General features: G+C 43.6%; 1 protein-coding gene and 1 pseudogene across 1 annotated transcript; one reads left to right on the top strand and one right to left on the bottom strand.

Annotated features, from left to right (window-relative positions):
* The first annotated feature begins 1,948 nt into the window (after positions 1-1,948).
* On the top strand, positions 1,949-6,849 carry LOC115112046 (homeobox protein DBX1-A-like). The gene is made up of 4 exons (XM_029638714.2): positions 1,949-2,481; positions 2,643-2,750; positions 4,242-4,444; positions 4,623-6,849. The coding sequence occupies exons 1-4, from the start codon at positions 2,112-2,114 to the stop codon at positions 4,950-4,952; spliced, it is 1,011 nt and encodes a 336-aa protein (XP_029494574.1). The 5' UTR covers positions 1,949-2,111; the 3' UTR covers positions 4,953-6,849.
* LOC115112045 (neuron navigator 2-like) overlaps positions 6,592-22,452 on the bottom strand; it is a 134,859-nt pseudogene continuing 118,998 nt past the window's right edge.

Genomic DNA, 22,452 nt, shown 5'->3' on the forward strand with positions numbered 1-22,452 from the left:
ATCTGCTTGCAGTCACAAAAGGAGGATTTTCTGAGTAAACTAAAGAAATATAGGCTCATAAAAAAGCTTTGAAGGTCTAGTTACTTTCGCGGTGAATGGTGACGGTGTTACGGCAGGTTCTCTTTTTTTGGGAGGGGGGGGGGGCGGCTTTTTTGGGGGCCAAGCAGAAAGGCTAACGCACGTCTGATAAGCGTTCACTTTCTCTCACATTGGAAATCATTTCACGGAGGCGTTCCGTTGTAATTAACGGATTGTGACCACTTTACATTCGATTCATGTTGAACCACTTAGGCTATCATTACTCGAATAACATATTCAATCAAACATAGGATAAATATATTGGCTGTATTGTTGATGAAACTTAGTCTATATTAAAAATCACGTGCTTAAAGTAATGCTTTGAAGTATGAAGCAAGAAAGTATAAACTAACATCATAACATTCGTTTTTCGTTTGTTTTTTGTGCTTTAAAACATTTCGTTAACCTTGTTTGTACTGAAAGCAAATTATAGCCTAACTTGATGAGAATGTATTTAGGCTAATATGAATTAAACATTTCTGGTAGGTTGAATGCATTCAGTTGTGCAACTGATTAGGTATCCCATTTTCCTTCCCTAATGTGATTTTATTTCGTTAGCCTATATTTTTGTTTTGCTTTTAATAAACAAGTATGTTTTCGTAAACTATTCGTTTGACGTTTAAATATGCTTACTATTTTAGCCTATACACTATTTCGGCAAAAATAAAATAGTCGCATGAATGAATTTCTGTTTGGAAATTGATTTATTTGAACTCTAATGCCTGGTTAAAGACAGAGCAGACTAAACGCGACGGTAAACAGGCTCAAATCCCGCTTTAATGTGAGTTGTATACCAGCTTTCAATGTCCGCTCATATGAATGCGTTTTAAATCAAATCATAGATGCACTTTTATTCAGCTGGTTAAAACAGCAGAACAAAACCCGTCTATAGAAATAAAGCTTTTATTCCAGTAGGGCTTTATGAAAGCGGGAGAGGGGCGCCATGGCAGCTGATGGTGACAGTTCATGGTTAACAGGATCAGCAGTACGCGGTTAGGGCCGCACACTTCTCTGCGCTCGAATGTGCAGTGGGTCTACGTCTGGCGCACCGAATGAAGATTTTGCAAAGCCCGTGATATTTAACACATCTGTTAAAGCGTTCCGAGCGCAGAAATCCGTTTAAGACACTATTCCATGACGAGGTCCAGATTGACTGTTGAGAATCCGAGGAAACACAAGGCCAATGGACATTTTACGCAATCCACATATTCCTAAATAAATTCACATTTTAAAGTAGGGTAGTTATAAAGGTTGCTAAATGAAACCGTGGCGATTAGACTTAGCCTATTGTTGTTATCATGATTGTGAAAATGATTGTCAATATTCATAGCCTATATTATTTGTTCATTCATGCAATATTTATTAATATTTATATTATATTATTTATTTATTTATTTGTTTGTTGTACGAATTAATTGTTTTCGTCATGATCGCGTTATTATAGCCTAAGCAATGTGGTATAAACTCAACTGCATTCAATTGTAATTTTTAGTGGGCTATAGCTTTCATTAGGACTTTTGATCCATTAAAACACAGCAGGGGAGACGAATAAATATAGCTCCTTCTTCTGGTTAAACCCTCATTCAGAAGCTCCAAATTATGTCTGAATCTTTTAGGATAGCTTTTTAATTAGCCTGCGTGCGTCTCCACCAAACAAAACCCAATCGCAGGGCCTCAATGGAACGTGGTCAATATGCAAAATTGATGACTATGGCTCTTTTGTGGAAGGGACATTGTGTGTTCCTTGCTTATGAAGTCTAATCCAATCATAAATTGCACTCTCTAGCCAATCAGCGATCCCGGGACGGCGCTTGAAAGCGACACATGTAGAGAACTTTGTTGAACCTCATTGTTGAGGCTGACAGTTCTGAAAGGAGCTTTGGGGCAGCCTGCTATAAAACGCCTCTCCCCAGAGTAGAGGGGCCAGAGGAGTAAAGCTAGTCATTCAGATTGGAACCTATCAGATCCTCACTTGTTCTTGACGGAGTATTTCAACAGATCGTTTCGTGTTGCGTTATACTACAGACGGGACCATGATGATCCCAAGCGTCCTTGCGCCTAATGCGATGTACCCAGGCCTTTACCGCCCCTCCGCCTCCATGCCGCTCCAACGGTCTCTGCAGAACGCGTTTCCAACCCACTCCAGCTTTCTAGTGGAGGACCTGCTGCGGATAAGCAGGCCGGCGGAATACCACTTCAGCCGGACGCTACCCTCAGCAAGCGTCTCCCCGGCGACAACCACCACAACCATGTCCTTCAGTGCCATGCCACAGGAGCGCATCGTCTCTCCAACTGCCTCGACGCGCGAATCATGCACTCCGAAAACGTCACAACCGAGTAGTAAAGACCCAACTTATCTTAAATTTGGAGTCAGCGCAATCCTGGCACCATCACCAAAGACCGGTAAGTGTGACGTTGGGAAAGTTGTACCTTCTTTACAATTGTTAATTTGAGCAGTTTCTTACACTTTAGCATATTGTAAAACAGATCAAAACATGTTTGTCTTTTCATGAGTGTTGCCTTGATTGTTGTGGCGTTCCTTGACACGTTATTTTCCTCTACAGCATCGCTGCCCCCTGCCATCCACCACAGTATGCACCCCAAGGCCTTCTCTCTCCCCTACTTCGACGGATCCTTTCACCCCGCCTTCTTCAGGTCGACGTATTTCCCAGGTAAATAACTCGTCATGCACTTTCAGACACCGTTGAATTGCACTTAGCGCACAGTTGATACTCACCCCTCCCTCGCCGGGGACAACGTTCAGAACTTTTCATATCAACAAACACGTTTTGTTGGACGACTCTCCACATGGAATCGAAATAATGCTTGGAATGCTTTCTGCAAAGCTCTGAAAGTTGCACCTTTTTGCACATGCCCTGTATAGGCACTTAGCTTGTGAACTTTTCAGCGCTTTCAGAGTGGGTGTGGTGGGGTGTCTCACGCGATAAGGTCATTTTAGAGTCTCCTCCGCACAGTCCCGCGTTTTCCCACAGGGCAGGGGCACTGGGCCACAGGATGCCAACAAGGCTTTCAGCACCATGACCAATTTGGTCAGCTCCCCTCGGCGCAAGCCACCCACGCACCCCAGAGTGACTTCTACCAGGCGGGCAAGAGGCGTGGACCAGTCATACACTAATTTCCCTATTAGGCGCCATTCACAGCTCTCAATATTCTCACAAGACCACATAGCTTGTTGTTGTGCCTGATTATGGGAAGTGCAACCATGAGTTGTGGATATGGAGGTAGTTTTAGCCCAAGTTATTTGGCAATAAATGGTAGGCTTACAGATAGGCATACATTTGAAAGTGTGCTATAATTAAGTGGTTTGGGAATACGTATTCTTTGCATGAACAATAATCAAATCAGTGCACATTGAAACATGTCAGTGTTTTACTATATCCCTAACCTGAAAAAAACACCATGCCTTATACGCTCCCCTTCGTCTCTCAGTTTTTAAACTCTGGGGCCAATCAACAGGGCGAGATAAAGAATCATCTCTTAGAAAAGTCTATAAAGTCGCTAGTCCGTGCTTTCATTCAGACAAACCATAATGGAGTTGGAGTCTTTTCATGGGCTGCGCTGAATACCTTCACAAAACAGCTCGAGCGGCCTGAATAGCTTTTCGTGTTCATTTAATGAAAATGATTTGAGGGCAGAAAAAAATGCACCCTGGGCCCCTCGGCATCAGTATTCAGGTATGCAGTGGTGTTTAGTTTGAAAGTGTAAATCTCCTTTTGTTGCGATAATATATGGCCTTCGCAGCCTGTCCAGAGTCTTTTCTGCGTTAGTTCATTACTACACAATTACCGTTCACGGTTTATTAACTCCTCTATCCGCCCTCGCGGGGTTTCTTAAAGGATACGCTGCCTCTTTACCATACCAATGCGCCTGGGGACCGACCAATGTGCTAATTAGTCACCTCGTGCCATTTCACTCAAAAAGGAGATGTATTCCGCGGCCAAAGGGGAGAAGCATATTCAATCATAACAGATTGCAAAGTTTGTACACAAGTGTAAAAAAGTAGGCTAGTTGGCTAAAGAAATAGCCTTCCAGGGGACAGAGGTTAACGTCTATTTTAAGCCCATTGCTACGTTTTGGCATGGTTTTATGAATGAACAGTGTTTATTTGTTGAATCAACGTTTCCCCCTCTCCTCTTCTATAGCATCTTCATCGGTCGTGCCCATCCCAGGGACCTTCTCTTGGCCACTGGCCAACAGAGGGAAGCCAAGGAGAGGGATGCTCAGACGGGCAGTGTTCTCTGACGTGCAGCGCAAAGCTCTGGAGAAGATGTTCCAGAAACAGAAATACATCAGCAAACCAGACAGGAAGAAGCTGGCCTCAAAGCTCGGTCTCAAAGACTCGCAGGTGAATAATTTAATTTAATTTGCACAGGGCTACGCTGTGCGTAATACGCGCGCAATTACTCTAACGCATATGCATGCTAAAGTCGATACTGTTTGTATTATTGAAACTCTCTAATAAAGTCAACCTCTACAAACCTATACCGAACTAACTGGTTATACTATTCCTTCTCCGTCGCCAGGTTAAAATCTGGTTCCAGAACCGCAGAATGAAGTGGAGGAACTCTAAAGAGAGGGAGCTCCTGTCTTCAGGAGGTTGTCGCGAGCAGACCCTGCCCACCAAAACGAACCCACACCCAGACCTCAGCGACGTCGGCAAGAAGTCCTCCGCGGAGGAGGACGAGATGGAAGAGAACCCATTCGGCGCTAGAGGCGCGCCTGGCCTTTGCCATTCCCCCGCAGCGGGGCACGAGCTGTCCAACAGCGGCGGATCGAACCTCTCGTCGCCATCTCTCTCCAGCAAGCACTCGGAATTCTCAGAATCAGATGAAGAAGAGATCACAGTTTCTTAATTGATTTATAAAAACTCAGATGTGTTTATAAAATGGTTATCCACAGGTTAACTGTACCTATGTGACCATGTTTGCAAGAGTCTGTATCCCTTCATTTAGACCCAACTACTAAGAAATGTATTTATTTCATATTCCACAATATTTTCAAACAATGAACTTCTGTCAAATCAATTTAGGCTACATCCATGATTATTTCTTTTAAAAATAACTGCAGGGTTTATTTTATAGAAAGGGTCGGCTCTAGCCTTCTGGGGGGCCCTAAGGGAGATTTTGTTGGGGGGCCCCCACCAAGAGGGCAATTTTTTCTAGTGGCTCCCCTCTTGACAGCAGCGTTTTAAAGTGCATTTCCTTTAATTCTACACATTCTGACATGTGGCGAATGGAAAATGTTGCAGTTATAAAGAACGTTTTCAGCAGGTCTACACACTTTGCCATGGGGTGGAAAGAAAATGTGGCATTTTTATAACACATTTCATGCAATTCTACTCATTTCCCCATGGAGTTGTAAGACATTTTTGCAGCTTTAAAGCAATTTTTTTGCAGTTCTACATATTGCGCCATGGTGTGGAGAGAAAATATTGACATTTTATAATAATGTCATTAAATTCTACTCATTTTGCCATGACATGTCATGTTAATGATAGCTGAGTGAGAGTGATTAATGGGGCCCTGGGCTCGGTCGGAATTCGGCCATGATTTTCTACAAGTTTAGATGACTGGCTAGACTAACTTACCAATCTAACAATTGTTTGCAGGAATGGCTAATTGAGTGACTGACAAAACAAGAGAAGAGCTGCTGATGCACAACCAAATTTCAAACTTGCACCTTGTGTATTCTACTATTCTAACTCTCAACAGTAAGTTGAGAACCTGACTGAGTTCAAAGAAATTATATAGTGGGCCCAAGTGGCCCTAAGCGACCTCTTATATCGCTTATGCCTGGAGCCGTCCCTGTTTATAGGATATACTTAGAAATGATTTGCTGTTTTGCACAGCTCTTTCAATTGTACAGTATTTTGTACAACTATTTGTATGGATATTTTATGCCAAGAAAATGGAGTTACCTGGACTTACAGTTTTTATTGAAAAGTGTAGACATTTCGTGCATAATTTATACGGATTTGTTAATTCAATGTATTGTGTGTGTGTGTGTGTATATATATATATATATATATATGTGTGTGTGTTAATATTTCACTATGTTTGTTATTTCAATGTATTGTGTGTATATGTGTTAATATTTCACTATGTTTTGTACAAATACCAAATAAAATGTAACAGCTACATGGTATAACTTCTGTTACAAAACGGAAATGAACAACAGTAAAAGAAAAATCATTAAATAGATCGATAGGTTTATGCTAGTAGAGAGCCATAATTGATAGTCACATTGCATGAATGAATAAATAACCATGATTTTTTATTGAATCACAAATAACTTAAGACTAGTACAGTGATCTTCAGAATCAGTTCTCCAAGCTCTGGAGAGAACATTGACGATAAACTCCACACGCCTGCTCTGACGCAAAGAGACTGTACACAAAAATACTCATTTTCAAGTAGTTACAAATTGGCTAGAAAAGTCATCAAAAAATGTTGCAAGGTAAAATCAAGTATTTACACTGTTATGTTACATATGTTTTTGTGTTGTGTTTTTTTTTTTTTTTACATAGCAAAGAAGGCTACACATTCATTAAGTTTTAAGAACATGTGATTTCAACAGCAACTCCATTCATTTCACCATCCCAAACTTCTCAAAGCGAGCAGGTCGTTTCACCGGTCGACATACAGACAAAACACATACATATCCGTTGCTTGTTGTGCTTGCATTCACTATGACAAGACGCCCTCTCCAAATGCACAGACACATTTGATTTGTAAATGAACAAAGACTGTACCAGCTCCCCAAAAACTATTCACAAAATCAGATCACTTGCTGCTGTCCATCTTCTTGGCAGTGTTGAAAAACCTTATAAAGAACTGACATAAGGCTTGGCTTCAATTTTGAGTTTGAAATGAATGTTGCATAGGTTTGTTTGATGACTAAGAACTCTGAAAGATAATGGAAGCGACGCTGGAAACAAATAACCTAATCGGACCCCCAAAAAAACACACTTCTCCTCCTAGGATGAAGGTTTTTGGAGGAAAGGGGACAATATACACCATTTCTGAAGCCAAGAAAGAAAAAAAAAATCTGTTTTGACCTGAAGCCATAACCATTCTTAAATCTTTAACTTCTCCCATTTGTACCTTTTAAAAATGACCTCAAGTAAAAATGACTTTAAACAAAGCAGCATATACATATTGTTACATATTCACTCAACATGTTGTCATGACAACAATAATCATTACACGTCACATAATCAAAACAGACAACAAGCATGGCAAAGGCGTAAAGGGGAGTATAGAAGGTAGATGAGGTATAGAGACTAAAACAATTCCTTAATAAACGTCCCCCCACATTTATTACAAAATTATATGTACTTTGAGCACCAACCAATTTGTACTTTCCCATCTCACAAGTTGTCCTTAGTAAGTTATATCCAAACTTTTACAAACTTCTCAGCATTGGGAGCAATACAATTCATTACATGTTATTAAAGCCCAAGTCCCTTTCCCTATTCAAGCCCTAATAACCTCTTAATAACATGGCATTAGTGTTTGATATGACGATAGTCGACGCTGCTCTTCAAGCCACACCTGCCTAGGCACAACGCAAAGAGAGTGTCGACTTAAAGCCCTGTAAGTTTACGGCCAAAAAGACAAAATAAAAAAGTAGCTAATGCACAAAGTCTGTTACAAAAAAAGTAAGGCATCCTCATTGAAGTTCAGTCCAGCACCAAAGTAGAGACTTTCGTCTGGAGAAGAAACTCATGCTACGGCGACCCGTTTGGGACAAAAGGAGTCACATGTAGGGGCAGGTGAATGGTGATGGGTGTGTGTGTGTGTGTGTGTGTGTGTCATTGGGGGTATAAGGAGGCATTTGGGAACCAGTGAATTTGGTCTGTGTGGAGATGACGAAGATGAGACCCCCAGCACCATGCTCCAAAGGAAAGGGCCTGTAGCTCAATCTGTAGCCCAGTTTGGAGCACTGCAGCTGGGGAAGAGCCGTGAGGAGCCTGGCTTGCTGATTGTGGTGGGTTTGGCTCAAAGATGCGGTCTCTTTTGTCTTCTTAAATAAGGAGACCATGGTACTGATGCTGATAAGGAAAACGTTGAAGACGGTGAAGATGACGCACAGTGTAAAATCCTGGTTTATGTCAGTTGCTTTGTCTAAATGGCACGTCCGGATTGGACGTAGGAGAGCGGTTAGCCATGACGGTGCAAAAATAGAACAGCGCAGCAGCTTTCTGTTTCACTCCTATTTTTTTTCCTTCTTCAGTTCTTCTCTCATTTTGGGTTACCTGCACCCGTCGTGTTCTGGACATGACAATTAAAGTGGCTTGATTTTTTTGTGTGGACGTGAGCTTGAAAAGCACATTCAAAAGAAATGTTGTATTGACTGAACATAAAAACGTTAACTGAATGTATTTGTGTCTTCTTGGGAAGGGGGAGGAGTCGGATCACAATGTTGACTCCAGTGTTGAGTCCAGGATGTCGTGTTGGTGACTGTTGCTGTTAGAGTCGCTGTCGTATCTCTGAGGGCTGGAGGAAGTGGCTGCTTCCTTCAGCCTCATTAGCATATTCATCTGAGGACGGAGACGCAGGGGTCAAAGGTTAGCGTGAGCGTGACCGTGCGTGTCTGCGTTGTCTCCTGGATCTGCAGTGCCTGCTTGTGTGTGTGTTATGTGTTCACATCACCTGTTTTGAGCATTTGCGTGTATGCGCGCACGTGTTGTCTCACCAGTGGGCCTGCGTCACAGTCGCTCTGCGGCGGCTCCTTCCTGATGCCCTCCCTGGGGGCGGAGTAACCGTCGAAGCCCACATCTTCTGGGCGGAGCTGCAGCAACGGGGGCCAGTCAGCAGGTGCGGTGGGCGTGGCTGACCAGGGGTAGCTGTCAATCACCCAGCATGCAGGGTCCTCCCACGCTGACCTACGGCCGTACAGCTACAGAGAGGGAGACGGATGGAGGGGAGAGAAAATTATAAGTATCAATGAAGAGGTATGATAATATTACGATAACACAGTGAGTGCCATAAATAATGCAAGTGCGTGTGTGCATATTTTTTTGTATTTTTGTGACTGATGTGTTCGTGTGTGCCTGTGTGAATCCACATGCATGTGTTGTACGCGTGTGTGTGTTGCATGCCTTTGTGTGTTTATAGCCTACCTGCAGTCCCTCTCTGATTGCCTCCAGCATGTAGGGGATGATGGAGTAGTTCCAGAGGTCTGTGAACCACACCCTGGAGCCAGCCACATCCATGGGACATGACAGGAAGAGGCGTGGCCCTGGGGAGGCAAAGGTCAGATGGATGTTAAATAGTGCCACTGTGCCTTTCCTTCCAATTTGGAAAATGAGTTTATGGCCAGATGAGGTTATGAATATTGAGAATATTCTGACCAAAGCACAATAACATGCATAACACACATTATATTTAAAAATATATTTTTTGTCAGAAGTCCTCCGAGCACAAAATTTGCCTAATGTCAAGATTAGTCCACATCCCACCCCATCGGTTTTGTTGATCCAGCTATATGCCCTTAAACCTCAAATGAATGGAAAAGATAAGAACCACAAATCTCAAAATTACTGTGCTTATTTTTTCCATTCATTTTGGATTGGGGCATAGAGCTGGTTTATGACGTTCTTGTCTTTTCTACCTACCGATGGTAACGTCAGAGGAGCTGTGTGCCTCTAGGAAGCGGTTGAGGTGGTGCCAGACACGAGGGATCCAGTCGATGATCTTTACCAGCTCCAGGGTACGCTTGCGGCTGCCGATCTCCGTCTCGATCAACTTCCTCCTCAGATAGCGACCAAGGAAGCCCTTCACCGGCTCCAAGTGATTGGCACACAGCACCCACCTGGTCACATATGCAAACAAGAGAGAGAGGAGGAGTTAATAGGTTAGGTACTCATTCATGAATACAGCCAATGAAGACACTCCATCTTTCCATTCTGAAGGAATGGAGAGAGGGCAATGGATTGCCGCCCAGTCTGTTGCTGCCACCTAGTGAAGAATCATGCAAAGTGCATTTCAAATTCAAACATTTTACTGTTTCATTTCAGTTACGATTGAACTGTTGAGTTGGCCTACCTGAAGTTATGGTGGAGTTGTAGGTTGGGGGCAGAGGATGTGGCCTGGCTCATAGTACCGATGATGTAGGGGCTGGGAACAGAGAGAACAGACACATACAGAAAATCAACACATTTACAATAAACACAATTGTGTGCGTGGGCGTGTGCATGTACTCACCAACATTGGTACTTGCAGTTGAACACTCCGTTGAAGATTTCTCCCAGAGAGGAGACATGGTGCAGGTTATCCAGTATGACCACTAGAGGGCTCTCTGCCTCTGGCCTGTCACTGCTGCACTGCTCAGCCAGGCCTGACAGGTACTGACGCAATTCCTAGAGAGAGAGAGAGAGAGAGAGAGAGAGAGATGAGAGAGAGATGAGAGAGAGATGAGAGAAGAGAAGAGAGAAGAGAGAAGAGAGAAGAGAGAGAGGAGGTTTACACACCAAGTCTTTTTCAACGCACAAAAAAACCCTATTGAGTTGCTTTAACATAGACACACTTTTTCAAGTTCTGCCTCCAAGATACATATCTAATATAACAGGGGGGAAAGAAGGCAAATTAATTGTCACATCACACAAAGTATCGTCTCACCAGTCGGTGAGGTGCTTCAGGGGCATAGCTACGTACCTTGCTAGATTTGTGGTCCACGTTAAAGGTGACGACGGAATGAGGGGTCAGGGGTCGGCCCTCCTGCAGGAGCAGGTGTCTTGCCAGACGATGAGCCAGGTGTGTTTTACCGGTGCCGCTGGGGCCAGAGAGAATGACACGGCGGTGCTCCCTCAGCAGAGACACGTAGCGCTGCAGCATGGGCTTAGGGATCAGGGTGTCAAACACCAGGCAGTCCACACTCTCACTGCTCACACCTAGAGAGAGAGAGAGAGAGGGAAATGCTTACACACAGAACCCATGTGCACAATACACACCAGATCGTAGGGAGAGATACACACATTTAGAGAAACACACGCACTCCTTACCTTTGAGCCTGATGTTGATGGTGTCGCTGTCTCCAACCAGGTAGCCGCAGGGCAGCAGCTCGGGGGGGTGAGCGGCACTGGTGTTGCTATGACGATGCACATCCCCGATGTTGTATCCCTCCACACTGTCACAGGTCAGCCCCAGCTGGCTCACTGGGTCCACATGGGTGATGTACTCCTACAGAAGCATAAGGGCAAAGGTCAAGGGTTAGGTGATATGCAACTCTACTATGAATTGTTTTGTGTTACTTATTTTGATATTGGAAAGAGAAATCAAATGAATTTGTATTTGTTTTTATTATGGATCCCCTTGGCAGCAGCTACTCTTCCTGGGGTCCAGCAAAATGAAGGCCGTTTATACAATTTTAAAAACATTACAATACATTCACAGATTTCACAACACACTGTGCCCTCAGGCCCCTACTCCACCACTACAACATATCTACAGTACAAAATCCATGTGTACATGTGTGTATAGTGCGTATGTTATTGTGTGTGTGTGTGTGTGTGTATGCATGTGTCTGTGCCTATGTTTGTGTTGCTTCACAATCCCCGCTGTTCCATACGGTGTTTTTGTAATTTTTTTTAAAATCAAATTTTACTGCTTGCATCAGTTACTTGATGTGGAATAGAGTTCCATGTAGTCATGGCTCTATGTAGTACTGTGCGCCTCCCATAGTCTGTTCTGGACTTGGGGACTGTGAAGAGACCTCTTGTGGCATGTCTTGTGGGATATACATGGGTGTCCGAGCTGTGTGCCAGTAGTTCAAACAGACAACATGTCAATACCTCTCATAAATACAAGTAGTGATGAAGTCAATCTTTCCTACACTTTGACCCAGGAGAGATTGACATGCATATTAATAATGTTAGCTCCCTGTGTATATCCAAGGGCCCAGCCGTGCTTCCCTGTTCTGAGCCAATTGCAATTTTCCTTTTTTTGTGGCACCTGACCACACAACTGAACAGTAGTCCAGGAGCGACAAAACTAGGGCCTGTAGGACCTGCCCTGTTGTTAGTGCTGTTAAGGTAAGAGCAGTGCTTTATTATGGACAGACTTCTCACCATCTTAGTTACTCTTGTATCAATGTTTTGACCATGACCGTTTACAATCCAGGGTTACCCCAAGCAGTTTAGTCGCCTCAACTTGTTAAATTTCCACATTATTTATTACAAGATTTAGCTGAGGTTAGGGTTGAGTGAATGATTTGTCCCAAATTCAATGCCCTTAGAAATATTTAGGACTAAGTTATTCCTTGTTAGCCACTCTGAAACTAACTGCAGTCATTTCAGTCGCTGTAGTAGCTGACGTGTATAGTGTTGAGTCATCCGCATACATAGACGCACTGGCTTTACTGAAAACAAGTGGCATGTCGTTAGTAAAGATTGAAAAAAAGTAAATGGGCCTAAACAGCTGCCCTGGCGAATTCCTGATTCTACCTGGATTATGTTGGAGAGTCTTCCATTCAAGAACACCCTCTGTGTTCTGCTAGACAGGTAACTCTTTATCCACAATATAGCAGGGGATGTAAAGCCATAACACATACGTTCTTCCAGCAGCAGACTATGATCGATAATGTCAAAAGCCGCACCGAAGTCTAACAAAATAGCCCCCCCCCCCCCCCAATCTTTTTATCAACAATTTCTCTCAGCCAATCATTTGTGATTGGTGCTGAAAGTGCTGTGCTTGTTGAATGCCCTTCCCTATAATTGTGCTGAAAGTTTGCTGTCAATTAGTTTACTGTAAAATAGCATTGTATCTCGTCAAGTCAAACACAATTTTTCCCAGAAGTTTACTAAGGGTTGGTAACAGGCTGATTGGTCGGCTATTTGAGCCAGTATTTTTTATTTAACTAGGCAAGTCAGTTAAGAACGAATTCTTATTTACAATGATGGCCTACCCCGGACAAAACCTAACCCGGACAACGCTGGGCCAATTGTGTGCGGCCCTGTGGGACTCCAAATCACGGCCGGTTGTGATTCAGACTGGAAGGGGGCTTAACTATTCTTAGGTAGTGGAATGAATTTTGCTTCCCTCCAGGCCTGGGGAAACAAACATTCTAGTAGGCTTAAATTGAAGATATGGCAAATAGGAGTGGCAATATCGTCCGCTATTATCCTCAGTAATTTTCCATCCAAGTTGTCAGACCCTGGTGGCTTGTCATTGTTGATAGACAACAATACTTTTTTAACTCTTCCACACTCACTTTATGGAATTCAAAATGACAATTCTTGTCTTTCAAAATTTGGTCAGATATACATTGATGAGTAGTGTCAGCGTTTGTTGCTGGCATGTCATGCCTAAATTTGCTAATCTTGCCAATGAAAAAATCATTAAAGTAGTTGGCAATATCAGTTGGTTTTGTGATGAATGAGCCATCTGATTCAATGAATGATGGAGCCGTGTTTGCTTTCCCCCCAAAAATGTCCTTTAAGGTGCTCCAAAGCTTGTTACTTTGTTTCATAGTGTAGTTTCTTCTTCTTTTTATCCAGTTTAGTCACATGATTTTTCAATTTGCAGTACGTTTGCCAGTCGGTTGTGTAGCCAGACTTATTTGCCATTCCTTTTGCCTCATCCCCCTCAACCATACAATTTTTCAATTCCTCGTCAATCCACAGAGATTGAACCGTTTTTACAGTCACTTTTGTAACGAAGCCTTTATTCACAAATGAAGTCATTCATTCCCGTGTTTTTACCTTGAAGAGGCGGCGGACCACCCCGTCCAAGATGTCCCACTTGGTTTTACCACTCACACCGATACAGCCAATCAGGAAGTGGCGAGCCCTGGCCTCCTGGGAGAGGTACTCATCCAGACTGACCACTATCTTCACATGTCGTCCCTCTTTCCTCATCACTCCATCTCCCACTGTATCATCCAACAACATGTCTGAGAGGAGAGAGAGAAGAGTCAGACTCATACATACACCCATTTCACCCAAACACACAATCAGGCAAACATACTCTCAAAGGCAATCACACCCAAACACAAATACAGAAGTACACACACTTAAAACACATGCTCACACATTTACTCAACGGTACAGATACCACATCAAAACATGCCGTTCTCACCCAGGCTGGTGGACTCGGTGAGGTTGATGCTGTGCTGGCACAGACCAGGCCCTGGTGTAGGGGTGTGTGTATGGTGAGGGGGCGAGGAGGAAATGGAGGCCTGGGAGGGGGCTCGGCTGCTCCCCGTACTCTCCAGCTTCAGACGGTCATTCTCTGCCTTCAGTTTTTCTATCTCCCCCTGAGAGAAAACACCCGAAAGACATAGCAACAGTCGGTCCACAAAACAGTGTGCGTGTGTGTGCATGCGCGTACGTTTCACCGTGTGTGGATGTGTTACCTGCATGTGGTTCATGGCCTCTCTGAGCTGGTCCAGTTGATGGGCCGAGCTGAGAGCCTCAAGGCGGATGTCTGTCAGCTTCATCTCCTTCTCCCTGAGCTCGCTGCGGAGCTGCATCACTGTCTCTGCCTCACCGTCCAGACATTCCGACAGCCTACACACAGATTGATTCATTGATATAACTTGTACATTTTCTCTCTCTCTCACACACAGCCACTCACACACATACGCTCGCACTCACACATACACAAACACCACACCGTATACGTACAGTGAGTTGGACTGCGAGTTCCTGAGCATGTGGCTGGAGGTTGTGGATCCATTGTGGGCGAGTTTGGGGGAGGAGGGGAGGGAGGAGTCCGTCATCTCCTCTATGTCAGAGTGGGACGAGGCAGACTTGGGAGACTTCTTCTTACTGAACGCCTGCTTGAAGGAGCTCCGCAACTGCAGGCGGGAGAGAGACAGAGAGGAGCGGAGGGTGAGTGTATGTGTGTGTGAGAGAGAGAGAAGAGTGAGGATACACTCCCAAGACAGACAAGGGAAAGCGGGAGGAAAGCGGCGGAAGGCAGCTGTGAGGGGAGTGCCTGAGCAAGTGAGAAGTAGATCAAGAAAAGAGAGAAGGGAAGGAGAAGCAAAGGGGAAGGACTAGTGCTGTAGGGAGGCCGTGACTTGAGCTTATGCTCTAAACACAAATGAATGAGTGCCAGCTGGTTATTGTGTAACCACATACACCCTACATCAGCCTGATATTCCGTGTGTGTGTGTGTGTGTGTGGTTACAGACATCCAGTCCACTAACCTCACCTACTGTGTGTGTATAGCTGTATAATGCACTGTAGACTGTAGAGAGAACTAGCTACACTGCAGTGAATAGGACTAGAAAAGAGCACCTAAGGCTGTCGCGGAGACCACCCGTTTCATGTAACTTTAATGTACAGCCAAAGCGGTATAGTATGTTTGCTACGCGATTACTCTGAAATGGCGTGTTTACAATTGAGCCTGATATTCCGTTTTTGTTTCAGAGCAGACTCAAAGTCACATCAGGAAAGGGATCAGGATAAATACACAACTGGAGAAGAAAGCAGAGGGATGATTGAGGGAAGGAGAGGGATTGGGTTAGTAACCTACGTAGTGCAGGGGGTTAGGTTAAGGTTAGCTTGAGGTTAAGCTGCCTTTCGTTTTTTTGTGTTTTTTTTAATCCACTCTTACCTCATAGACCTGCCATATGAAGCGATAGCACAGAGGAAGACAGAGAGAGAGAGAGAGAGAGAGAGAGAGAGAGAGAGAGAGAGACACACACAAAACAGCAGAGGTTCAGTGGGGAGTGTGTGAGCGTGTTAGTGGTAGGGACAGCCAGCGTTCAGTGGAGGCTACAGAAAGTGTACTGTGGTAAATGCTCTAAGGAATGTCAAAAGTCCAATCTTAGGAATCGGGAGCGCAATCTACACTTCTAGAACGTGTACCATTAGAATCTCTGAACAGGGTACAGAATGGAAGGCAATTAAAATAGAATGTATGCACTCGAATAGGAATACAACCGTTCGGCACCATAAGATACCAAATCCATTTGCTTCAACCCACACTGGTGCAGACTAATGTCCTTCTAATAGGAGGCTCATGTATGGTCCACTACCCTTCTTACCATGATACTTCACAGACAGCCCACATACACCCTACATACTACACCCTACCACATATGGTTCATCCAATCAGCAAATTATCAGGGGACCCGCCTATTTTCTGTGCAAAAAGCACGTGAGAACCATGGGCTCTCTGAGAATAGCTTATTATCACTAGATCTTAAACATGTCACGTTACTTTTGCTTGTTGAAACTGCATATGGACTAGAGTTCGACCGATTCATCGGAATGGCCGATTAATTAGGGCCGAGTTCAAGTTTTCATAACAATCGGAAATCGGTATTTTTGGACACCGATTTTGCCGTTTAATTTTTTTTTTTTTTACACCTTTATTGAATCTTTATTTAACTAGGCAAGTCAGTTAAGAACACATTCTTATTTACAATGACGGCCTAGGAACGGTGGGTTGACTGCCTCGTTCAGCGGCAGAACGACAGATTTTCACCTTGTCAGCTCGGGGGATCCAATCTTGCGACCTTACAGTTAACTCATCCTTGTGCACTCCACAAGGAGACTGCCTGTTACGCAAATGCAGTAAGCCAAGGTAAGTTGCTAGCTAGCATTAAACTTATCTTATAAAAACAATCAATCAATCATAATCACTAGTTAACTACACATGGTTGATGATATTACTAGATATAATCTAGCGTGTCCTGAGTTGCATATAATTTGACTGAGCATACAAGTATCTAAGTATCTGACTGAGCGGTGGTAGGCAGAAGCAGGAGCATAAACATTCATTCAAACAGCACTTTCGTGCATTTTGCCAACAGCTCTTTGTTGTGCGTCAAGCATTGCTCTGCTTATGACTTCAAGCCTATCAAACTCCCGAGCTGAGGCTGGTGTAACCAATGTGAAATGGCTAGCTAGTTAGCGCGCGCTAATAGCGTTATAAGCGTCACTCGCTCTGAGCCTGTGGTTGTTTCCCTTGCTCTGCATGGGTAATGCGGCTTCGAGGGTGGCTGTTGTCGTCGTGTTCCTGGTTCGAGCCCAGGGAGGAGAGATGAGAGGGACGGAAGCTACAGTATTTGATACACTGCCAATTTTGCAGGTTTTCCTACTTACAGAGCATGTAGAGGTCTGTAATTTTCATCATAGGTACACTTCAACTGTGAGAGGCGGAATCTAAAACAAAAATCCAGAAAATCACATTGTATGATTTTTAAGTAATTCATTTGCATTTTATTGCATGACATAAGTATTTGATACATCAGAAAAGCAGAACATAATATTTGGTACAGAAACCTTTGTTTGCAATTACAGAGATCATACTTTTCCTGTAGTTCTTGACCAGGTTTGCACACACTGCAGCAGGGATTTTGGCCCACTCCTCTATACAGACCTCCAGATCCTTCAGGTTTCGGGGCTGTCACTGGGCAATACGGACTTTCAGCTCCCTCCAAAGATTTTCTATTGGGTTCAGGTCAAGGACCTTGAGATGATTCTTACGGAGGACATTGAGATGCTTCTTACGGAGCCACTCCTTAGTTGCCCTGGCTGTGTGTTTCGGGTCGTTGTCATGCTGGAAGACCCAGCCACGACCCATCTTCAATGCTCTTACTGAGGGAAGGAGGTTGTTGGCCAAGATCTCGCAATACATGGCCCCATCCATCCTCCCCTCAATACGGTGCAGTCGTCCTCTCCCCTTTGCAGAAAAGCATCCCCAAAGAATGATGTTACCACCTCCATGCTTCACAGTTGGGATGGTGTTCTTGGGGTTCTACTCATCCTTCTTCTTCCTCCAAACACGGCTAGTGGAGTTTAGACCAAAAAGCTATATTTTTGTCTCATCAGACCACATGACCTTCTCCCATTCCTCCTGTGGATCATCCAGATGGTCATTGGCAAACTTCAGACGGGCCTGGACATGCGCTGGCTTGAGCAGGGGGACCTTGCGTGCGCTGCAGGATTTTAATCCATGACGGCGTAGTGCGTTGCTAATGGTTTTCTTTGTGACTGTGGTCCCAGCTCTCTTCAGGTCATTGACCAGGTCCTGCTGTGTAGTTCTGGGCTGATCCCTCACCTTCCTCAACAATTGTTGCCTTCTCACCAAGCTGCTTGCCTATTGTCCTGTAGCCCATCCCAGCCTTGTGCAGGTCTACAATTTGTGTCCTTACACAGCTCTCTGGTCTTGGCCATTGTGGAGAGGTTGGAGTCTGTTTGATTGAATGTGTGGACAGGTGTCTTTTATACAGGTAACAAGTTCAAACTGGTGCGGTTAATACACGTAATGAGTGGAGAACAGGAGGGCTTCTTAAAGAAAAACTAACAGGTCTGTGAGAGCTGGAATTCTTACTGGTTGGTAGGTAATCAAATACTTATGTCATGCAATAAAACGCTAATTAATTAATTTCTGGATGTTTTTTTTTCTGGATTTTAGATTCCGTCTCTCACAGTTGAAGTGTACCTATGATAAAAAGTACAGACCTCTACATGCTTTGTAAGTAGGAAAACCTGCAAAATCGGCAGTGTATCAAATACTTGTTCTCCCCACTGTATACTGTTATACTGGCAGTACTAAAGTGCCTATAAGAACATCCAATAGTCAAAGGTATATGAAATACAAATGGTATAGAGAGAAATAGTCCTATAATTCCTATAATAACTACAACCTAAAACTTCTTACCTGGGAATATTGAAGATTCATGTTAAAAGGAACCACCAGCTTTCATATGTTCTCATGTTCTGAGCAAGGAACTTATCTTTTTTACATGGCACTTTTACTTTCTTCTCCAACACTTTGTTTTTGCATTATTTAAACCAAATTGAACATGTTTCATGATTTTATTTGAGGCTAAATTGATTTTATTGATGTATTATATTAAGTTAAAATAAGTGTTCGTTCAGTATTGTTGTAATTGTCATTATTACAAATAAATACAAAACAAAATCGGCCGATTGATCGGTATTGGCTTTTTTGGTCCTCCAATAATCGGTATCGGAGCTGAAAAATCATAATCGGTCGACCTCTAATATAAACAGTACGCCCGTCTACACAAAGTGGATTGGGATTGGGACAGGAGTATTCTATGATAAATCTATAGAGCTACAAATATAGAAATTCAAAGCTAAAGCCAGCTTTACACAGGGTCACTTCAATGTTATTGCATCTATGGGAAAAGAGGATAGGAACACAAATCACTAGGGTATAGACAGGTTCAATAGCAGCCAATACCACGAAGCAAATAAGAGTGGGGCTCAATTCCATTTCAAATCCTGCTGGAAACCAAATTCCTCTATTGGTATGTAATACAATTTCTGAAATGTTATTGGAATTGAGCCCAAGTCTGGAGGATCGACTAGGAGATAGATTTGCTACAGACACTACAGCAGTGACACACTGGGTATGAAAGCAGCTCTCACAGCAACAATCAGCTTCTCAAGACACTGTTGATGTAGGCAACGAAACAGAGTCTAATAGTATATTTAGAGTCTCAAGCGTAGCTGTTTCCATCTAGCATCTTTGAAGCGGTACACATACAAATACTTGGCACGAAAGCTTTCAGGTTGATCACTATTTTGTTGCCTACAGATATCAACATAAAGGCACGCAGCCTAAAAGCATCTATAGTAACCTAAACACAAATAGGATGCATACATCATAATCTTCAAACTGTCCTCCTGTGCAAGACACGATCTGTCAGCAACAAGGAGCAAGAGGGAACACAACAAGAAATGGAACAGCGTTAACTTCCTGTATCGACAGGAAATGGAAAATATTCGAAAGTGTTCTGCGTTTCTCTATTTCACAAAACCTCTACAATTGTAGATCTAGGTAACATACCAAATTACACACTATTCCCTATACAGTACACTCTTTTTTTTAAACAGTAACTGAGTCTATAAGGAAAGCTAATTGCATTGCAATCCCCTTGGCCCCTGTGCAAGATGCCTGAGAAAGAGACCCCAGAGAGTGAGTTACAAACACATATATCGAGAGACGAAACAAGTGAGACAGAGACAAACCTAAAAACAAGTTGTTAGATGTCATTTAGAGTAAGATGTGTTTGTGTGTGTTGTTTGTTTGTGAGTGATCATGATCATACTCAGTTCCCGTGTGTGTGTGTCTTTGTGCGTGTGCGCGTGTAATGTGCATGTGTGAGTGTGCGCGTGTGCATGTCTACGAAAGCACATACCCAGTTCTTCTTGTTCTTCTTCTTGTTCTTAGCGTCGGCGTCCATGTTGGATCCCACACTGGAGTGGCTGGTTGCACTGGCAATGCTGCTGACGCTGTCTGACGAGTGCTGTCTCCTCATCCGTAGGTCTGGCTGCTGCTGCTGCTGCTGCTGCAGGGAGCTGCCATTGCTACCACCACCACCTGAGAAAGAACCTGAGAAAGAGGGAAGGAGAGGGAGGAGGTTTAGAGAGAGAGAGAGAGAGAGAGAGAGAGAGAGAGAGAGACTTGTTTGAAAGACTCGGAAAGAATACAGTATCACAGCATTGGGGGAAGTCTATAAGTTCACTTTTCCCTTGCCAGGTGTAAGCTTCAAGGTAGAGTCAGTGATGTGATGTAGATGCATAAAATAAAGAGCATAGTGTAGGGTTCCCCAACTGGTGGGGCGCGGGTGATTTTATTTGGCCCCCTGAGTTTTCTGAGCAAGTTCGGGACATAAAAGACTGTAAAAATACAGTAGCAGAAAATCATCTCCAAGTGATTTTCATTTTGGAAATCTGTTCTAAAGTATTCCCGTGTATGATAGACAGATACAGCACATTCGGAAAGTATTCAGACCCCTTTACTTTTTCCACATTTTATTACGTTACAGCCTAATTCTAAAATGGATTAAATAAATATGTTTCCTCCTCGATCTACACACAATACCCCATAATGACAAAGCGAAACAGGTTTTTAGACATTTTTGCAAATGTATTAAAAATAAAAAAACGGATACTTTATTTACATAAGTATTCAGACCCTTTGCTATGAGACTCGAAGTTGAGCTCAGGTGCATCCTGTTTACATGGATCATCCTTGAGATGTTTCAACAACTTGATTGGAGTCCACCAGTTGTCAATTTAATTGATTGGACATGATTTGGAAAGGCTGGCCGCCCGGCCAAACTGAACAATTGGTGGAGAAGGGCCTTGATCAGGGAGTTGACCGAGAACCTGATGGTCACTCTGACAGAGCTCCAGAGTTCCTCTGTGGAGATGGGAGAACCTTCCAGAAGAGCAACCATCTCTGCAGCACTCCACCAATCAGGCCTTTATGGTAGAGTGGCCAGACAGGACCCACTCCTCAGTAAAAGGCACATGACAGCACGCTTGGAGTTTGCCAAAAGCCACCTAAAGTACTCTCAGACCATGAGAAACAAGATTCTCTGATCTGATGAAACCAAGATTGAACTCTTTGGCCTGAATGCCAAGCGTCACGTCTGGAGGAAACCTGGCACCATCCCTACGGTGAAGCATGGTGGTTGCAGCATTAAGCTATGGGGATGTTTTTCAGCAGCAGGGACTGGGAGACTAGTCAGGATCAAAGAAAAGATGAATAAAGCATAGTACAGAGAGATCCTTGATGAAAACATGCTCCAGAGTGCTCAGGACCTCAGACTGGGCAGTGGGTTCACCTTGCAACAGGACAACAACCATAAGCACACAGCCAAGACAACGTAGGAGTGGCTTCGGGACAAGTGTCTGAATGTCTTCGAGTGGCCCAGCCAGACCCTGGTCTTGAATCCGATCGAACATCTCTGGAGAGACCTGAACATAGCTGTGCAGCGACACTCCCCATCGACCTGACAGAGCTTGAGAGAATCTGCAGAGAAGAATGGGAGAAACTCCCCAAATACAGGTGTGCCAAGCTTGTAGTGTCATAGCCAAGAAGACTCGAGGCTGTAATCGCTGCAAAAGGTGCTTGAACAAAGTACTGAGTAAAGGGTCTGAATTGTATGTAAATGTGATATTTCAGCTTTTTATTTGTAATAACTTTGCAAAAATGTCTAAAAACCAGTTTTTGCTTTGTCATTATGGGTTATTGTGTGTAGATTGACAAGGAAAAAGTCAAAGGGTCTGAATACTTTCCAAATGCACTGTATCTGTGATCGTATACAAATGTAAGCTAGGTTTGAAAATATTCTGTTTTACTCAAATATTATATGTTTTCGCTTCTTGCGGTCAATTTGCAATCTACAAATGATTTGTAATTATGTTCCGGCCAACTGACCATCCGCTCAAGAAAAAAATCAGCCCGCGGCTGAATGTAGTTTACACCTGGCATAGTGGGTAAATTTACGCTACACCTAAGTGCTTTGAAGTGAGAGGCTTAACTTCTCTGCTGTCTTGGTCCCGTAGAAGTCTTGCATTTCGCTCATCATAATACACAACATGGCCAAAAGCATGTGGAACATCTCATCTCA

This window comes from Oncorhynchus nerka, linkage group LG27, assembly GCF_034236695.1.
Source record: "Oncorhynchus nerka isolate Pitt River linkage group LG27, Oner_Uvic_2.0, whole genome shotgun sequence".
Classification (NCBI taxonomy): Eukaryota; Metazoa; Chordata; class Actinopteri; order Salmoniformes; family Salmonidae; genus Oncorhynchus; species Oncorhynchus nerka.

What these genes read in the sequence shown, in the direction of transcription:
- LOC115112046 (XM_029638714.2), top strand. Translation starts at nt 2,112, where the DNA reads ATGATGATCCCAAGCGTCCTTGCGCCTAATGCGATGTACCCAGGCCTT. An exon ending in GGCACCATCACCAAAGACCG is followed by an intron (nt 2,482 to 2,642) that starts GTAAGTGTGACG and finishes TTTCCTCTACAG; the next exon opens with CATCGCTGCCCCCTGCCATC. An exon ending in TCGGTCTCAAAGACTCGCAG is followed by an intron (nt 4,445 to 4,622) that starts GTGAATAATTTA and finishes CTCCGTCGCCAG; the next exon opens with GTTAAAATCTGGTTCCAGAA.